General features: G+C 43.7%; 1 protein-coding gene across 2 annotated transcripts in view; it reads left to right on the forward strand.

The window, feature by feature from the left end:
- Positions 1–20,053, forward strand: part of LOC124857578 (copine-9-like) — a 347,174-nt gene that overhangs the window by 225,291 nt on the left and 101,830 nt on the right. For both annotated transcript variants that reach the window (XM_047348904.1, XM_047348903.1), the window contains exons 9-10: positions 6,810–6,913; positions 7,229–7,333. In XM_047348904.1, coding sequence (XP_047204860.1) covers positions 6,810–6,913; positions 7,229–7,333 — 209 coding nt within the window. The remainder of the gene's footprint in view (positions 1–6,809; positions 6,914–7,228; positions 7,334–20,053) is intronic.

The following is a 20,053-nucleotide window of genomic DNA, read 5'->3' on the forward strand; positions in this document are numbered from 1 at the left end:
CAAAGCTTTTGGATAATACTATTTATGTGAATGTGAGTCAATGTTTGTAGATATCCTCCACATAGCCATCTCCTAGATCAGCGGTCCCCAACCTTTTTTGGGCCACGGACCGGTTTAATGTTAGACAATTTTTTCACAGACCGGCAGATAAATACAACAAAATAAAATGATACAACTGGCATAAAAACTGGTATTTTCAAAATATAGTAATAAATGTGAATCCACTGTGTATTAGAGGGTGACACGGAAGTGGATTTTCTTTCCTGTCCCATCCCGCTCCCAAAGAAAAATGTCTTGTCCCATCCCACTCCTGGTAAATTGACTCCCACTCCCATCCCGCTCACATTTAGAACGGCTCCCCCTCCGGTGCCACTCCCATTTTTGTTTTCTTCATTTAGTCTTTTGGCAATTTCTTTGAAGGACCAGTTAGGTCCCTGTTTTTGGCTGTAGTAAAAGCCAGTTAAAGTAAAAGGAATAATAATGAATAAAATATCAAACAAGGAAACAGACCATGCCTATCTTAGCTGAATAAACAAAATGTACATAGTTGTATTTTACTCATTTATTAAGTGATTGTTTCCTTTGAACAATGACATTACTTTTATGTTTCAAATTGCTGAAATGAAAGAAAAATCCACCTAGCAAGAGAACTGTACTTGGTGAACAAAAGTGCAAAAAGACATTACCTTCACAATTTAGAAACTTTATCTCAATGGTTCACAGCCCTGGTCCTCAGGGACCCCTTCACTGCAGGTTTTAGACGTGTGTCTGCTCCAGCACACCTGATTTAAATTCTGACATGACCTCCTATACAGGCATCAAGAATGGAGGGTCAAACTGGACAAAATTAATATAACAAATCATCATTAAATAAATTTTAATAATTGTTATTAAATAAATAAATGTTGTGAATGTCCCATAAGTGAAGTAAATGTAACATGAAACAATAAATGTACCATTATATCATGAAATGGACTATTATGCAATTAAATGTGCCACTGAATAATTAAGTTTAATTTTAAAGACGACATGACGTTATTAGTGGTACACTTAATGTTTAATGATGTATTAAAATGAATTCTACATATAATGTTACATAAATTTTTTTTCTATTTCACTACGTATTTATCTAATATCTTCCCTTGATGAAGCCTTTCTACGGAGCCCGCAAGGGGACATGGGGGAATTTCTTCTCTTGTACGTCCCCACGCAATACATTTTCGTTCTCACGTAATAGTCTTTGCGTTATCTCGCAATACTTTGTTGGATAGTTCCAAAATACACAGCTTTCTCAAGACGATTAACAACTTTTGCGAGCAAACGCAAAAGTATTGCGTGGGGACGCAAAAGAAAAAAATTCCCCCATGTCCCCTCGCGGGGTCCGTACCTTTCCCCTCTACTGTGGCAAAGGCTCTTAAATCTTGGCTGCACAATAGAGAAATTTTTTCGGGAGTCCCACGGGAATCCTGCGGGACGGGAGACAGCATCAGTAAAGATCACGTGATTGGGACGGTACAGGATAAAACATGAACGGGAGCAAACGGGAGCGGGAGCTAACCAATAGGAGGAAAAGAAACTAGGATCAATTTTCTTTGGAAATGTAAAACTGAGACTTTGTTATAAACTTTAAGAAAAAAAAACTTGGATCGACGCCGCCATTGTGTAGTTTTTTTCTAAGAAGCATATACTATAATGCGAGTCAAATGAACTACACGACCCACAAGCCAACAGTGCTTCTGCTCGATGTTTTCCACCTGCGTTCAGAATGGAGGGAGCAAACGCAGGTGGAGAACTGGACGTGGTAAATTTGGATTTGCAACGTAAGGTCAGAAGTAAAGACTTATCTATTAAACTCATAGAGCTGACAGGAAAGTCGCAAATATTACCGAAGTTCAGGAGAGTTGAATGCAGCGGTGTTAACACGCAGTCTGCTGCTTGTAAAACGTGTTTAGTTGTAATCAAGTTCACCAGTGATTAAGGCACACTTGTAAGGCAAACTCTGGATTGAATCAGCCCTGCATCTCTTCATTCATCAAGCCAAAAGTACCATTATGTGTCAAGTCTCATCTGACCAACAAAATTGCTGCATGTGCGCTAAAGATTTAAGTGCCTTTGCCACAGTAGAGGGGAAAGGTGCCAGCGAGGGGACATGGGGGATTTTTATTTTTATTTTGTTTGCGTCCCCACGCAATACTTTTGCGTTCGGCATTTTGGAACAGCAGCACAGATGACAAACTGCTCATAAAACAAACAGCACTGATATGCCATTGATATGGTTTATTTGTCATATGCAGGTTAACACGCAGTAAACAGTGTGATGAAATGCTTAGGAAAGAAGAACCGTTCAAATCACGATAAAAACAAAAACACTAATGGCGTACAAAAAAAAGTACACATCATGCAGCAGTAATAAGCAAACAAAGTGTCACAGATGTGGTTTCGTGCAGCATTATTGTCCAGAGTTCAGTAGTTTGTTTGACAGCTTGTGGATAAAAACTGTCTTTTAGTCTGATTTGAAGATAATTTTATTTAAGGCCGATTTAAAAAAAAAACTCAATAAATTTCAAAACGGGTGTAGTGTTTGTTTCATTTTTGCAGTTATCTGGTTTGGAAACTATCCCACAAAGTATTGCGAAATAACGCAAAGACTATTGCGTGAGAACGCAAAAAGAGAAAACATTCCCCATGTCCTCTCGTGGACCTCGTTGAAAGGCTTCATCAAGGGTAGATATTAAATAAATATGTTGTGAAATAGAAAAAATTGAATGTACCATTAAATGTACAATTTATTTAATACATCATTAAATATTAACTGTACCACTAATTACGTCATGTCGTCTTTAAAATTATACTTAATTATTCGGTGGCACATTTAATTGCATAATAGTCCATTTCATGATATAATGGTACATTTATTGTTTCTAATGATGTATTAAATAAATAAATGGTACCTTTAATTTAATGGCACATTTAATGTTACATTTATTTCATGTTACATTTACTTCACTTATGGGACATTCACAACATTTATTTATTTAATGATGATTTTATTGTATTAAATTTGTCCAGTTTGACCCTCCATTCTTGATGCCTGTATAGGAGGTCATGTCAGAATTTGAATCAGGTGTTCTAGAGCAGACACACATCTAAAACTTGCAGGGAAGGGGTCCCTGAGGACCAGGGCTGTGAACCATTTAGGTACAGTTTCTAAATTGTGAAGCCAATACCTTTTTGCCCTTTTGTTCACCAAGTACAGTTCTCTTGCTAAGTGCATTTGTCTTTAGTTTCAGCAACTTGAAACATAAAAGTAATGTCATTGTTCAAAGGAAACAATCACTTAATGAATGAGTAAAATACAACTATGTACATTTTGTTTATTCAGCTAAGATAGGCATGGTCTGTTTCCTTGTTTGATATTTTATTATTTCTTCATTATTATTCTTTTTACTTTAACTGGCCTTTACTACAGCTAAAAACAGGGACCTAACTGGTCCTTCAAAGAAATTGCCAAAAGACTAAATGAAGAAAACAAAAATGGGAGTGGCACAGGAGTGGGAGTCGTTCTGAATGGGAGCGGGATGGGAGTGGGAGTCAATTTACCAGGAGTGGGACGGGACAGGATTTTTTTTTTTATGCTGGCCTGGGATTGGGATGGGACAATACATTTTTCTGTGGGAACGGGATGGGATAGGAGAGAAAATCCACTCCCGTGTCACCCTCTACTGCACATGCAAGCAATTTTGTTGGTCAGATGAGACTGGACAAGTGATGGTACTTTTTGTTTGACGAATGAAGAGATGTAGGGCTGATTCAATCCAGAATTTGCCTTACAAGTGTGCCTTGATCACTGGTGTACTTGATTACGACTAAACACGTTTTACAAGCAGCATACTGTGTGTTAACACCGCTGCATTCAACTCTCCTGAAGTTTGGTAATATTTGCGACTTTCCTGTCAGCTCTATGAGTTTAATAGATAAGTCCTTACTTCTGACTTTACGTTGCAAATCCAATTTGACCACGTCCAGTTCTCCATCTGCGTTTGCTCCCTCCATTCTGAACGCAGATGGAAAACATCGAGCAAACACTCTGGCCAGCGATCTCCCTCAGGATAGCCATCTTATTTCTGTGTATAAGAGAAGGTGTTTGTGCTCCACGTCCATCTCTTCACAAAGCTGCTCGAACAGGCGCGAGTTAATGGCATGTGCTTTGATGTGGTACATAACTTGATCATCCAATACACTTTTAAGTTCTGGCTGCATTTTTCTGCAAGCCAGCATTTCCATGTGATTGACACAATGCGTAGATTCACTTCAGGTGCAACTTCCTTAATCCGAGCAGTTAAACCAGACACCTGTCTGGTCATGTGCATATGCCAACACAAAATGACCCTTTGAGTTTTCCTGAAAAGTATATAATCATCCAACGACTTGAATAGTTCTGCTGTGGTACTGGTTGGCATCGTACATAGCATATCCTCATGGACATCCTCCTGATAAACATATCTGACATAGACATAGACTCGTCAACTTGGAGTGTGTACAACTGTGATGTATTAATCCTCTCCAATAATTGTGTCTCAATGTCCTCTGCTGTTTCCCCAAGCCAAAAGAGTCTTTGTGCTATCTTTTTAACCGCAGCCTCTCCTAGAATTTCGCAGCAATGTCTTTAGTGGCAGGAATGATTAATTCTTCACCAATAGTGAATGGCTTCTTAGCCTTAGCAATACGGTTAGCCATCAAGAATGATGCTCTCAGTGCACTTGAATTTGTTGATATGGTGGCCCTCAGTAATTGCTTCTGTCCTTCTTGTTCATGCTTTTTTCTTTCAAAATACTCTAAAGGCTTGTCTTTTAAGACAGAATGCTTGGTCTCCAAGTGGCGAAGCAATTTTGAATGCTTCATTGCCTCATTAGAGTGCCAATCACCGCATATTATGCAGAGCTGGCTTGGTGAGTGGGAACAACCTGTCGCAATAAAGCCATATTTCAAGTAGGACTCCTGGTATTGTCTGTTAAATGCAGCTTTCTTTTTCTTTGAAGATGTAAGCTCTTCTTCTGCCTCCTCACTGGCTCTTTTACCCTGCGCAAAGGAACTTTCCGAAGATGTTTTTTGTTTTGTTCATTTTGCTAGGTTGAAGGGTAATGGATTATGTGTTACCAGCGAAGCAGCCGGTTATTTTTCAAAATAAAACATTCAGAATCAGATATTAAATAAAATGTAATTTATATACTGTATTCATTCTATGTGGCCCGGTACCAACTGACCCATGGACCGGTACCGGTGGTTGGGGACCGCTGTCCTAGATGACAAGAGCTTGGTGAACACCGGGGTGGCTGACTTGGAGACGTGTGTTTTTAGTTGGTTTTGCACACATTCAAGTCATAGAAAAGAAAGTTAATTCTATGGTTTAATGTATCAGGACATCATAAAAAAAATTGTAGAAAGTTATGCAATTTTAAACTTATGTAAATAAATACACACAACAGAAAAAACAAAACATTTGTGCAAGTGGGGGACAATTCAGAGAAATACATAACTTAAGTGACACTTTCCTGTTTGGTAAAGCAGTAGACATGGTAGCAGTATAAGTGTTTATATCCTTTATGGAAGTGTATACCTTTGATTCAGCCGTGTTCTTATTTTATTTTATCATAATTGCTTATCTTTAGGGTGCCACTGTGTGCTTCCATTTACCTGACCATCTGATGTTGTCCGTGTCCATGAACCTAATTTTTAAACTGATAACATTAGCTTATGTTGTCTGGGAGGTTTAATACTTCACTATTTCAGATACAGGAGCTTTTCCAGCCTTTCTGAGTTGCTCTCAAACAACAATGTCATAGTGTTAGCATGTAGCGTTAGCGTAGCTAGCATGTGGCATCCTTCAATATTTAGATTATTTCCTGTCCATCTCCCTCACAAGGAAAGTACCTCCAAACAACACTTTTGTGTTTGCCTTGTCGGCTAAAGAGGGTCACATGTGTTTGTTTTCTGGATGTACTCACCATTTTAGCAGAGTTTAAAACTTCCAGCAGCAGCTGATCTGGTGAGAGGCTGCAGGGAGGGGCTGAGTGTCTCTGCTATTGCAGCGGTGCTACCAGAAGTGTGACATTTTGGGCAGTGTGAATGGGTCAAGTTATATTGATTTTGATGCAAATGAATGCAAATCTTGAATATTTATTTTTTAAGTAATTGATTATATTGAGCCCTGCAATGGACTGGTGACCTGTCCAGGGTGTACCCTGCCTCTCGCCCACAGACTGCTGGAGATAGGCACCAGCTCCCCCGCGACCCACTATGGAATAAGCGGTAAATGACTGACTGACTGACTGATTATATTGAAATATAGATTGTTATGACAACCTAATATATGGCCAGTATTACCACAGGGTCTGAAAGCAGACAGATACATCAGTACCAATTTTATTCATTTACCCTTATAAATAGATGCATTCATCAGGGGGTTACCATACCCTCCATATTTATTGGCAACCCTGGTAAAGATTTCTCAAAATCCTTTAACAAATTCCTCTGTTCACATGGGGATAAAAAGAAAAGACAACGTTTAACAAACACTTACACCTCTAACCCAAATGTTTCTTTCCTTGTGTCAAACAGAATAACTGTACAGTGAAATCCCACTGGGCAGAAAAGTAACTTATTTTTAAATGTAAAAACATGATGTAATTTTTTTAGAAATGCTTCAGTTTGGTTTCAGGATATAAATCCAAGTCTGAACTATATGGAGTACTGAAGTACATAACGTGGAAAGAGTGCAAAAGATCTGAAAACAAGCATTTTTCTCTCAGGACATAGCTACCATGCAGTTCTGTGCCAACAAGCTGGATAAAAAGGATTTCTTTGGCAAGTCTGATCCTTTCCTCGTCTTCTACCGGAGCAATGAAGATGGAACGTAAGTATGTTTTTATCTACAGTCCAACTGTTAGGCCTTCAGCCAACACCATTGAGCTGTGTCTCAGTTTGTTTCTCTTGTTACCTAAAGCAAGTGAAAATCTGCCAGAAGATCTCTCTTTTGGGTCTACCCCCAATAGCATGACTGAGAGCATTTCCACAGTAACATTGAAGAAGGGTTATAGATACTAAAATTGATTTGCATGAACTTAAAACTTTCTTCCTTACAACCTCCTATTGATTCTTTGTTTAAAACAAATTAATTTAGGAAGCCTTTTGTTATTTTTTTTAATACATGAACTTCTTGTATTACCAGGTTTACCATCTGTCACAAGACCGAGGTGATCAAGAACAATCTGAACCCTGTTTGGCAGTCATTCACCATCCCTGTTCGTGCACTTTGTAATGGTGACTATGACAGGTAAGGAAATGAAGGAAACAAAGTTTGATTTGACACATTTCCTTTGTCATATCCACCACTTTATATTATAACAATCTATGCCCTAAACTATCAGGTGCCTGTAGAAAGAGTTAACTATTTATCTGCCAACTGGGAGGTATTCACTTTAATTTGAGTTTTTTCTGAATCTGAATCAACCAGAGTTTGTTTTTTTAATATAGACTGTAGCCTGACAGTGCTTTGAATGGTTAACATGACAAGAAAATCAGTCATTGCTAAAAAGATCCAGTGAATTTTAAGTTCTGTTGCACACAAACATGCAATGATACATTTACTCACAATTTATGTCCCATAACCCATAATCTAATTCCTCATATGGTGAGTTGAAAAGCCACAATGCCACACACTTTCACATATTTGATCTATAATCTGTAGAAAACATTAAGAGCTTCTGTCACATGTATGGAAAAAGACTTCTATGTCTAAAAACTTTTCCTTGATTTTTAGTGCCTAACCCTAAAACTCAACCTAACCAGTTTATACCTAACCCTAACATAACTCAATTCATACCCTAGTTCTAAACCTAACCCCTGTCCCAAGAACGGAATTTGGAAGAGTGAGAACCAGGAAAATGTCCTCACTTAAAATACGAAAAATGGTTCTCACTCAGCAACAAGTACAACACACACACACACACACACACACACACACACACACACACACACACACACACACACACACACACACACACACACACACACACACACACACACACACACACACTCATACCTGAAGGTCATTTTGGCTTACCTGTTAGCCCAACAGTTGCTATAGACATGCTACAAATGCTACAGATATGCATATATACAGATATGCAGCATCTTGCTGCAAACACTGAAGGTCCTAAGCTTCCTCAAGAAGTACAGTCTGCTCTGCCCCTTCTTGTAGACAGCTTCACAGAGTGGGGGAGGGAGGGTTGGAAGGAGGGAGGGGAATACTTGGTCGGCGGGGTGTCAGGGCAATGGACTCCATTGCCAACCACAGTGAGAGGTCCTGTTTTTCCTCATTTTTTTTTTATCTCGGCAGTTAGTTATGGCGCAACTGGCTGGGTTAAGCTTATTTTGAGATATCTTGACTCATTTTCTCTTCCTTTTTGACGTACAAAGTGAGACACACTAACAGAACTTTGCACTCTTGACACAAGTATTATGGTGTTAATATTGACTTTGACCTCCTAAGCTGAGCAATGATGGCTCCATGCAAAGAAATTAAACAGCTGTTCGTCAGTTAGATATTCCTGAACACGTGTATCACTAACACAACAAAATTAGACAAAGAGAGACTTTTAGAGTTTGTACAGAAAGGTCACAACTGAATGCTCAGTAGATGATATTTATGTTAAACCTTCTCATGTCCTTCTCTACAGAGGAAGATGGACAAAGTATTCCTCCTTCTGTGGAAGTGGCTGTCAGACAAAGCTTTGCAAGAATAAATAAATTTCATAAACAGAATCACGGAAGCTGGTTGCACACGTGTAACACCAGAGTTTGCTGTCATGCTTGGCTACTCTGATAGCATTCTGTCTCAGCTTTCTGGAATGCTGGTGGCGGTATTTCGGACAGCCTAGCAATGCAGGTTGTGCATATAAACGTTAGCCAGATAATGCATTTGTACTATAATCTTATAATAATGCCATAATACTTGTATCAAGAGTGTAATGTTCCGTTTTGGTGTTTTCAGACCGATTGCGATTCCAGCTAATTTTTCGCCTCATTTGCGTGCTGTCGCTCGACTGACATTTTGCCAGCAATTTGCATAGTCAACGGGTGACAACGCTTCACTCGCTCTACTGCGTCATCAAATAGGAGGAGCTTCTATCTGCTGCTTTCCGGTTTCAACTCAACATTAAGGGAGTGATGGTGCTTCATTTATGGAAAGCCGAAGAATGTCTCTGGCGTCGACCAGTTTCTCAAAAAGCTCACAGAACAATGCTGTAAAAGTGGATTTTAAATCTACGTCTGCGTATGGTTGGAAGGAGCGGAGTCTGCTAATGTCCATGTCTGCAGCAATCACTTTGTCAGTGGTAGGTTAGCTACCCAACTTGTTTTTTTGTGGCTCTTTTTACCATTAGGTTGTAGTGAAATGCTCACTTACTTAGTAATGATTGTTACGCTACTGTTAGTCTAATATGGACTTCATGTGGACTTTTTGGGCTGCCCAAGCTCTTTAGGTAACGTTGAGTCGGTTGACTGGGCTTCAGTGGTCAACTTCGGTCACCAACAATCTAAGCCCAAACCAGTCATCTTTTCAATGAGAGCAGGGGATGAAGCTTCAGGAAGAACAACAAAGATGGTCGGAATGTGCTGAGGCCATGTTGGATCTCAAACAGTCAGCTGAGTCCCCATGTATGAGCCCGGTGAAGCGTGGTACTGATCCCACAATCAGAGGTGATCAGTGGAAACGGGACATTAAATGATCTAGATAAGACGGGTATCCAGCAATATTATTACAGTAAATATTACAAATGTGATTGTCAGAAAATCTCTGCAAACATTGAATCAGTTTTCTCAAATAAATTCCAATACCCTTTCTCCTACTTATAGGTCCATCCTTGACAGACACGTGAATGCTTTTTATTATGTGGCCTGTCTGTTAGAGATACACCTATGCCTTAGGGGTGTTAGTGTATAAAAATAAGAACTTCTAATACAAGGTGTCCATAAAATCTCATTACAATTTGAAAAATGTTTTACAGAAGATAATAAAGAATCTGAAAATCGATAAAAAATTAGAAGTAGATATTGAGTTCTTCTGACATCTTGTATAAACAGAGAACATCTTTGTAAAAAAGGTAGTTAGAAAAGTTATAAATGATTCCCATAATTCATATTCATTACCTAATTAAGCTCCTCACTGCTATATTGCAGGCTATGTAGATGATGGATGCCAGACTGAACTAACAATGCATGACATCGAAATGGAGGATGTTCTGAGACAGAACCCAACAGAGCTAGCAGATCTTTGAACCAAGGCACTGGAGGCAGTTCAACCGGAAGTCCTTTAAAAAAACGAAGACAAGACATAGTCTAAATGGGTCTTCCCAGCCTTTTGAGTTTTACTTCAGACTTTTGAGCTAAGCGAGCCCTACATCACCTGTGGCCCTATGTTTGTGCTGTCTAAATTAAAAAAGTTCATGTTTTGTTGAGGCTGAGAGTAAAATCTCCTGTTCAGAGATTTAGCTTTCAGGTTCAAGATGTCTCTGCTCACTGCTTCTAGAGTTTGGCATAAAGTAATTGACACATTTCGTGAAAGATTGGAAATTCAAATTGAGAGGCCAGAGTAACATGTACTTCAAGCTACAATGCCAATGGCATTCAGACAGGCATGTGGACATAGAGTTGCTGTGACAGATGACTGTTTTAAAGTTTTTAAACTGCTTCATTTTTCGTTTTATGCATCCAGATATTTTTATGTGTTCCCCCTCTAATTTACTGGCCCAAGCATAAACATGGTCCATCTACAAGCATCACCATACTGTTAAATTTCTGATTGGTGTTGCACCCCAAAGCTGTCACTTAAATATATTTTTGGCCTGGGGAGGGAAGGTCAGTGATAAACAGATCACACTGGAGAGTGGCCTCCTAAAAAACCTGTCACCAGGAGATACTGTCCTAGCAGACTGTGGCTTCAATATTGGTGATAGTGGGGGATTTTACGGTGCTTCACTACACATGCCTGCATTCACCAAGGGAATAATACAGCTATCAGCGTTTGAGGGGGCAGAAACTAGAAAAATAGCTAATTCGCATATTTGTGTTGAGAGAGTCATAGGTTTAGTTAAAACAAAATAACAGATTCAGCAAAGCAAAGTTATCCCAATAGAACACATAGCACATGAACACATTTTTCAACAGCCAGAACTGTCAGAGTCTGGATTCTGTCTGTAGCTGCTACTAACTATTTTCAGCCACTGGGTGTCGCCTGAGACCGTTCTTTGAGGGTAACAGGTGCGGCGGATTGAGATGATCACTTCGGGAGGTATAAAGAGGATGAATTGCCAGTACATTGTTGCCTGAGTGTTTGCCTATGCGGTATTTCAACCTGGCCAGAATTATCTTGTCTGTTACAAGTTACCTGTCCTTGTGAAGTAACTCTTGTCTTTGTTTAGAGCTTTGATTCCGCCTCACTTCCTGGAGAACTGGAGATCATACCCAACAAAACAAAGAAGAACCTGAACTACTTACCAGCTGGCAATCCGTCTGAACCCCGCCGAGCCGAACCTGTCCGCCCTCCGATCGTGTTCCAGTCTCCAGCCTCCGAAACCCTGGTGGCCTAGAACACAGCTATCCGCAAGTCTGGACTCACCTCTCTCTCCCTGGTGGATCAGAACCCAGCTAGCTCCGTACTACATTCTGTTAATTTCCAATTATCCTGCAAGACCATTTCTTACCATCCCTCTCTGTTGCATTTTCCAGGCCCGAGCAGCGGCTGTCTTTTCCCACTCCAGTCTGTCAATAAACTTCCTAAACAGTTCTCTGTTCTGGGTGCTTCTGTTTATGTGCGTAAGATCGGCCTTTAACATTCTGACAGAACACTCAGGCCAGCCGGAACTTGCCGAGGCACTCCAGAGAACAGTTTCCGAACACAGTAATCAGATCCACTCTCATAGCGCAACCCTCCGTAACCTCCTCGAGCAGCACAGACAAATCAGCAGCTCGAGCAGATGGCAGCACTGTTCCAGCAGACACTTAGCCCTGGGGCCGCCTAACCTTCAGGGGGTGCTGCTGAACCTCTTGCCACATGGCCCTTTCCGGCCTTTTGTGGCATCACCTCACCTAGTCCCGAGAAATTTTCAGGTGAAGTCGGCAGTTGTTGGGGTTTTCTGTTACAGTGCACCTTAGTCTTTAATCGCTCTCCTCACTGCTTTCCCTATGATTATAACAAGATTTCTTATGTCCTTGGACTTTTAACAGGCAAGGCACTTTTTTGGGCAGAGGCAAGGTTTGCGAACTGTAACCAGTTCGGATGTTCTTACGAGGACTTTATGAAGGAGTTCAAACAAATTTTTGATCTTGACATGGATCCGTCCAGCGTGGCACGCTGCCTCGCCTCCGGGCATTAACACAACGCAACCGCCCGCTGACGGATTTCACTGTTGAATTTCACACCTTGGCTGTGGCTTCGGGTTGGAATGCTAGCGCTCTGAAATCTGCTTCTTTTCAGTGTCTAGATGAGGTCGTTAAAGGCTCATCTAGCCTTGTTAGATGAGCCTGCTGAGCTTGATGCTTACATAGCTCTGGCTACCAGGCTGGACATTCGGCTGAGGGAGCGTAGGCGGTGCCGCACAGAGCGAGTGGCGTCTAGGGCATTTTCATTCTCCTCGTCGTCTGCTCCTTCCGGTCCCGTGTCTAGTCCAATTGAGCCAGAGCCCATGCAGTTAGGCAGAGTGCGGCTTTCGCCTGATGAAAGGCAGCGCCGCAGAGACTCTAACAGTTGCTTTTAATGTGGAGAATTGGGTCACTTCATCTCCGACTGTCCCTCTGGGTTATAAGAGAAGGTCCGCCGGTATTAATAGGGCAACTGACAGACCCAGATGCTTGCTCAAAAGCCCCACGACTTGTTTTGCCTGCCACTATTTTTGCCCACCACAAATCCATTAGCTTATCTGCCCTCATCGATTCTGGGTGTGAGCTAAACCTCATAGATCAAGCCCTGGTAGATCTTAAGCACATTAAGACGGAGCTTTTGGCCACCCCTCGCTGGGTTTTGCCGCTGGATGGCCAGTCGCTGCAGTTGATTATCCATAAAACCGAGCCTATCGAGCTAGTACTCTCAAGAAACCACCGTGAGCAAATTTAGTTTTTTTGTTTTCATTTGTCTGAGAACGCCCTGGTGTTAGGATATCCCTTGTTGCGGGCTCACAATCCCCACCTGAATTGGGTCGAGTTTAGAGTGGAGGCCTGGTCCCCGCAGTGTTTGTCTGTCGGCCTGCAGTCTGCTGTTCTCCCTTCGAAGATCCCTGCCGAAGAAGTTGGGTGGGTTGAGCCCACAGACCTCCACATGGTTCCTCCTGACTATCACCACCTTAAGTTAGTCTTTAGTAAGTCTCGTGCCTTGTCCCTTCCGGCCCACCGTCCGTATGACTGTTCCATAGATCTATTACCCAGGGCTCCATTACCATCCAGCCGGCTCTATAAAATCTCCGGTCCCGAGAGGGTGGTGATGGAGCAGTACATAGCTGACTCGTTAGCCGCTGGGATAATCCGCCCCCTTCATCGCCCCTCGGGGCTGGGTTTTTCTTTGTCAGGAAAAAAAGACTGCTCGCTGCGACCGTGTATTGATTATCGGAGATCCACTTCCCCTCCTCTCCTCAGCGTTTGAACCGGTCCATGGTGCCACCGTGTTCACTAAGTTAGATCTACGGAACGCTTACCACTTAGTTAGGATCCGCCAGGGTGATGAGTGGAAAACAGACACCACGAGGACATTATGAATACTTAGTCATGCCGTTTGGATTATGCAACGCGCCGGCAGTGTTTCAAAGCTTAGTCAATGACGTTCTGAGAGACTACCTGAATCAGTTTGTGTTTGTTTATCTGGATGACATTTTAATTTACTCTAAGACACTGTCGGAGCACAAGCTTCATGTCCGCCTTGTGCTGCAGCGGCTCCTGGAGAATCAGCTCTACGTGAAGGTGGAGAAGTGTGAGTTCCATCAAAAGTCCATCAGCTTTCTTGGTTTTGTTCTAGAGGGGGGACAGGTTCGTGCTGATCCCGAGAAGGTCAAGGCGGTGTTAGAGTGGCCCACCCCTGAAACACGGAAGCATTTACAGAGGTTCCTACGCTTCACTAACTTCTACCGGAGGTTCATTCACTGCTACAGCCAGACGGCGGCCCCCCTAACTGCCCTAACATCGACCAAGTCACCCTTCACCTGGAGCACAGAGGCAGAGGTCGCTTTCACCACTTTAATGAACAGGTTTTCTCAAGCGCCGGTGCTCATCCACCTGGATCCTAGTCGACAGTTTGTTTTGGAGGTGGATGCTTCTGATTCGGGAGTGGGGGCGGTCTAATCTCAACGCCAAGATCTGGACGGGAAACTCCATCCTTGTGCCTTCTTCCCTCTGCGTCTGTCCCCGGCCGAGAGAAATTATGACGTGGGTGACCGAGAGCTCCTCGCCATCAAGCTGGCCCTGGAGGAGTGGCGGCACTGGCTGGAGGGTGCCGAGCATCCCGTGCTGGTATGAACAGGTCATAAGAATTTATCTTACATTCAGTCTGCCAAGCGCCTCAATTCCCGCCAGTCCCGTTGATCATTATGTTTTTCCCGTTTTAACTTGTCTATTTCTTTTAGGCCAGGCACAAAAAATGTCAAACCCGATGCCTTGTCACGTCAGTTCGCCCCAGATGACTCTGAAAAGGAGGAAGCCCCTATCTTACCACTTAGTTGCAGGGTAGGGGCCGCGACCTGGCAGATCGAAGACAAGGTGCGGCAGGCTCTCCTCTCTGACCCGGGGCCCGGTTCTGAACCTGCTAACTGCACCTATGTTCCCGCCGCAGTGTGCTCCCAGCTCATTAAATGGTTCCACTCTTCAAGGTTCTCCGTCCACCCCGGCACCAGTCGCACAGTGTCGGCGGTGGCTAGACGGTTTTGGTGGACTACCCTCCACCGGGACATTAAGGACTATGTTAATGCTTGCCCTGTATGCACATTGGGCCAACCCACACATCATCCGCCTGCTGGCCTGTTGCAGCCCTTGGAGGTTCCTCGTCGACCCTGGTCTCACATAGCTCTGGATTTTGTAACCGGTTTGCCTACCTCCCAGGGGATGATGACAATTCTTACCATAATCAACCGATTCTCCAAGGCCTGTCATCTGGTGGTGCTTAGAAAACTTCCATCGGCTGTCCAGACTGCGAAACTCCATGTCAAGCATGTTTTTCGCCTTCACAGCATCCCGTCCATCATCTTCTCTGACCGGGGCCCCAATTCACAGCCCAGGTGTGGCGAGAGTTCTGCTCGGCATTAGGAGCCAAGGTCTCACTAACCTCGGGTTACCACCCGCAGTCCAATGGCCAGGTCGAGCGGCTGAATCAAGAACTAGAGTGAGCTCTGAGGTGTGTCACGTCAAAAAACCCGTCTGAGTGGAGTGTCCACTTACCTTGGATAGAGTAGTCTCACAATTCTCATGTTTCCACCGCTACAGGGCTGTCGCCTTTCCAAATAACCCTCGGATACCAGCCACCTTTGTTTCCCCTGGACGAAGAAGAGGCTGGCTCCACCTCAGTGCGAGGCCACATCCGATGGTGCCGCAAGATCTGGAACCAGACATTCAGAGCCCTTCAGAGGACTTCCACACTGAACAAGAAGTACGCGGACAGACGTCAGGTGCCGGCTCCGGAGTACCACCCGGGTCAGAAGGTGTGGCTGGCTGCCCGGGACATTCCCTTCAAGTCCCTTTCTAAGAAGTTATCTCCCCGGTTCATTGGTCCTTACCCAATAGAGTCTCTGGTTAGCCCCACGTCCGTCCGTCTCAGCTTGCCCGCTAGTTTTGGTATTCATCCAGTATTCCACGTTTCTCAGCGGAAACCTATCCGTACCAGCACGCTTCGCCCTCCTCCGCCGGGACTTCAAAGGCCATCCTGCCTACACGGTCCGCTGGATCGTGGCTGCCCGTCGTCGTGGTCAGGGCTTGCAGTATTTGGTCAACTGGGCTGGCTACAGTCCGGAGGATTGCTTGTGGGTTCCAAAGTCCTTCATTCTGGATCCTTCGCTTCTCCGGGACTTCCACTCCTCTCGAGCTGGGTCTTCCGGGCCGCCAGGTGGCGGCCGTTGAGGAGAAGGTGGTGTCACAGTCTGGATTCTGTCTGTAGCTGCTACTAACTATTTTCAGCCACTAGGTGTCGCCTGAGACTGTTCTCGGAGGGTAACTGGTGGGGTGGATTGAGATGATCACTCGGGGAGGTATAAAGAGTATGAAATGCCAGTACATCGTCGCCTGAGTGTTTGCCTATGCAGTATTTCAACCTGGCCAGAATTATCTTGTCTGTTACAAGTTACCTGTCCTTGTGAAGTAACTCTTGTCTTTGTTTAGAGCTTTGATTCCACCTCGCTTCCTGGAGAACTGGAGATCATACCCAACCAAACAAAGTAGAACCTTGACTACTTACCAGCTGGCAATCCGTCTGAGCCCCGCCAAGCCGAACCTGTCCACCCTACGACGGTCTTCCAGTCTCCAGCCTCCGATACCCTGGTGGCCTTGAACACAGCTATCCGCAGGTCTGGACTCACCTCTCTCTCCCTGGTGGATCAGATCCCAGCTAGGTTCGTACTACAGTCTGTTAATTTCCAATTATTCTGCAAGACCATTTCTTACCATCCCTCTTTGTTGCAGTTTCCAGGCCCGAGCAGCGGCTGTCGTTTCCCACTCCAGTCTGTCAATAAACTTCCTAAACAGTTCTCTGTTCTCTGGGTGCTTCTGTTTATGTGAGTCAGATTGGCCATGAACATTATGACAAGAACCCACAAAGACCACAGTCCAGTCATACAAAAATATCATCTTCTCTTACTTCTATATCACACTTTCCACTTTCAAAAGTGCCTAAATCTAATTTTATATCTTATGATATTACTCATGGACATTTGTAACTTGCTGTCTCAGTATTTCTAGAAGTATACTGTTCCTAAAAAAGCACCCAACTTTAGGAATCACATCATCCCAAAATTCAAGATCAGGCAAAATTATTTCAACAAAAACGTCATTGCAGTTCCACACAACAAAGTCACCGTATTCAGCATCTACAATGTGAAGCTGTGTCTGAACTTGACAGTAGTAGTCATGTCTCCAGTCCAGCTTGAAATTATTCCCATCATTGATGAGGCAGAAGCACTTTTCATCAGCACACAAGCGCAGATTGCCCTCCTCTTGGTAAGAGTGTGGACACTAAAATCACAGTGAGAAAGACATAAAAAATGGAGTAGCAAATCCATTTTGTGGGTCTTAGCTGTCTTAGCTTGATGTTTTCCAAAAGGAAAACTGACTTACCACAATATGACAACATACACAGATTTAGGCAGAATAAAGAATAAAATAGAAATAGTTTAAAGAATTCCAGAGGAGACATAAGGTATGATTGTCAAGAATCAGGTTTTAATGTAGGACCAATGCGCAGAGGGAGACACTGGAGACCTGACGGCTGTAGGTAAGTTCATAGTTTAATCTGTCTTGCTTGAATGTTTGTCTGACATCAACAACAAGGACCACGACGGACTCAGACTTTGTAGACAAACGAACCCAGGCTGAACAAAATACACAATGGACTTTAAATACAAACTAGGAGAACAGGGAGAACCAATTAACAGGGGAACAAACAATCAGGGAAAACACAGAGCAGGTGTGATAATTAAACAGAGGCCAACCAAACAAAACACACATCACCAACAAGGAAGGCATGACATAGCCCCTCCTCCAAGGGCGCATCCCAGACGCCTCAAATGTCCAAGCAAAACAAAAATAACCTGACCAGGCGGGCGGGCAAGAACAGAAATGTACCCCCAAAACAGGCCACAAAACAAACAAGGCTAGGGCCAGAAAACAAAATCAATCATCCAGGCGGGCGATTAGACAGGCGACCCGGGAGTTGTCCCAGACCGAAAGTTCAGGGAGGAGGGCCAGGATGACAAACCCGGTGAGGACCAGGAGGCCGGCGGCGACGGCGTGGACGGCACCCAGGCGGCCAGCGATGAAGAACAAGCCCACCTGGAGGTCGGCATCAGAAGTCCAGCAGCAACGCAGGAGGCTGGTGGAAACGTTGGATGTACTCCTGCAGCAGCTCGTCCTGGTGCCGTCGTCGGGGTAACCGACGCACCTGAAGTCAGCTCAGCAGAGCAGGGATCCTTCTCAGATCCCAGTCAGGAGGCCAGCGGTGAAGCCCCGATGGGGGGGAACACATAAAAAATATCTGGATGCATAAAACGAAAAATGAAGCAGTTTAACTGGTCTAACTTCCTCAGAATTGCTTGTTTTGGACTTGCTTCCGCATTTATCCCTGGCTTTTGTTATGCGATCTACCTATGCTTCTTGGAGCTCCGACAGGCTTCACAGCGGACCGGACAGGAGCAGATACAGTGTAAAGGTTTAAAGTAAATATGGCACTGAGTGAAACAACCAGAGGCAAAGCTGAGCAGCAGCAGCAGACACAAGGGAGGATTCAAGATCTGAAGACACTACCTGGTGTCCTTTTTTTTTAAACTTTATATTAGAATCTTTAGAGAAACATTTATTTAAATATATTGTGTGTGTATGTAATTTATCTTACTTTAATAACAATAATAAGAGATGAGACATAGAGGCTGCAGAGTAGGCTGCAAGAAGTGGAGGTACAGATCAAATATGCCCTCCGTGATTATGTGAAATGTCTGCTCCATTTCCAACAAGACAGAGGAGCTGGACGTGCTGACGTGACACCAGAAGACCGGGAGTGCAGTCACTTATGTTAGACATTGTTAAATAGACATATACCTCGGCCAATGCTGCCACTGTGTGTGAGCGGCTTCACACCGCAGCTAATGGAGACCAGCGCTGGGCAGATGAAATAAACTCACCAACACCTTCAGCCCCTACCCCTAGCAGTCCACCACAGTCACTCCACCCTCTCCCTCACATCAGACCAGGTGAGGAAAGAGCTGAGGCCGCTGATGCAAAGGACAGCTGTAGGACCAGAGGGCATCAGTCCCAGGCTGCTGAAGACCTGTGCAGACCAGCTCTGTAAGGTCCTCAGCTACATGTACAACCTGAGCCTCAGTCTGGTGAAGGTCCCTGTCCTGTGGAAGACCTCCTGTGTGGTTCTGGTTCATAAAACAACACAAGGAATTGGCCCAGTACAGATCAGTTGCCTTGACCCCCCATCTCCAGAAGCTCTCTGATGACTCAGTTATTGTGGGCTGTGTGTCTGAGGGGAACGAGTTAAGAGTACCGGTCGATCATCATGGACTTTGTGGACCGGTGTGAGCGCAACCACCTGTGTTTGCACACCAGTAAGACAAAGGAGATGGTGAATGACTTTAGGAGAAGGACACCACCTCACTTGCCAGTGAACATCCAGAGTGAGATAAATCCTAACTATCAAACAGTGCAACTATCAACAGGTCCTTCGGAGTTTGCAGGCCTTCGCTCAGGACTTTTTATGACTCTGAGGTAGCCTCTGCCACCCTCGACGCTGTTGTTTCCTGTTCCCCAGGCAGCACAGAGCGGGACAAGAAGAGACCAAACAAGCTGGTCAGGGGTGCCAGCTCTATCCTGGGCTGCCCATTTGACTCTGTGGAGGTGGTGGGTGAGAGGAGGATGTTAGTAAAGCTCACATCCATCATGGACACAACTTCTCACCCACTGCATCGGATTGAGTAGTGGCCAACTGAGACACATTCATTGCAGGAAGGAGCGCTACCACAGGTCCTTCATCCCCACCACTGCCCGACTGTTTAATTCTACCGTATAATAACTAGTGCAACAACCTCTGTCTTTGTAAATACTTGTAATCATTGTCTCTTAAATTTCCACTTTTTACTGTACATAAGTAATTCTTTTTTATTTTATTCTATTATTACTACTTTTTTTGCACATCTACCTTGTTCTTCTTTGCTTGCAAATTTTTCATAACTATCTGCACCCTACATGTGTGTTACTAAGAGCAATGTTAGAAGTTAATTTCTCCATTTTGAGATCAATAAAGTCTTATCTT

Source organism: Girardinichthys multiradiatus, chromosome 20, assembly GCF_021462225.1.
Source record: "Girardinichthys multiradiatus isolate DD_20200921_A chromosome 20, DD_fGirMul_XY1, whole genome shotgun sequence".
Lineage (NCBI taxonomy): Eukaryota > Metazoa > Chordata > Actinopteri > Cyprinodontiformes > Goodeidae > Girardinichthys > Girardinichthys multiradiatus.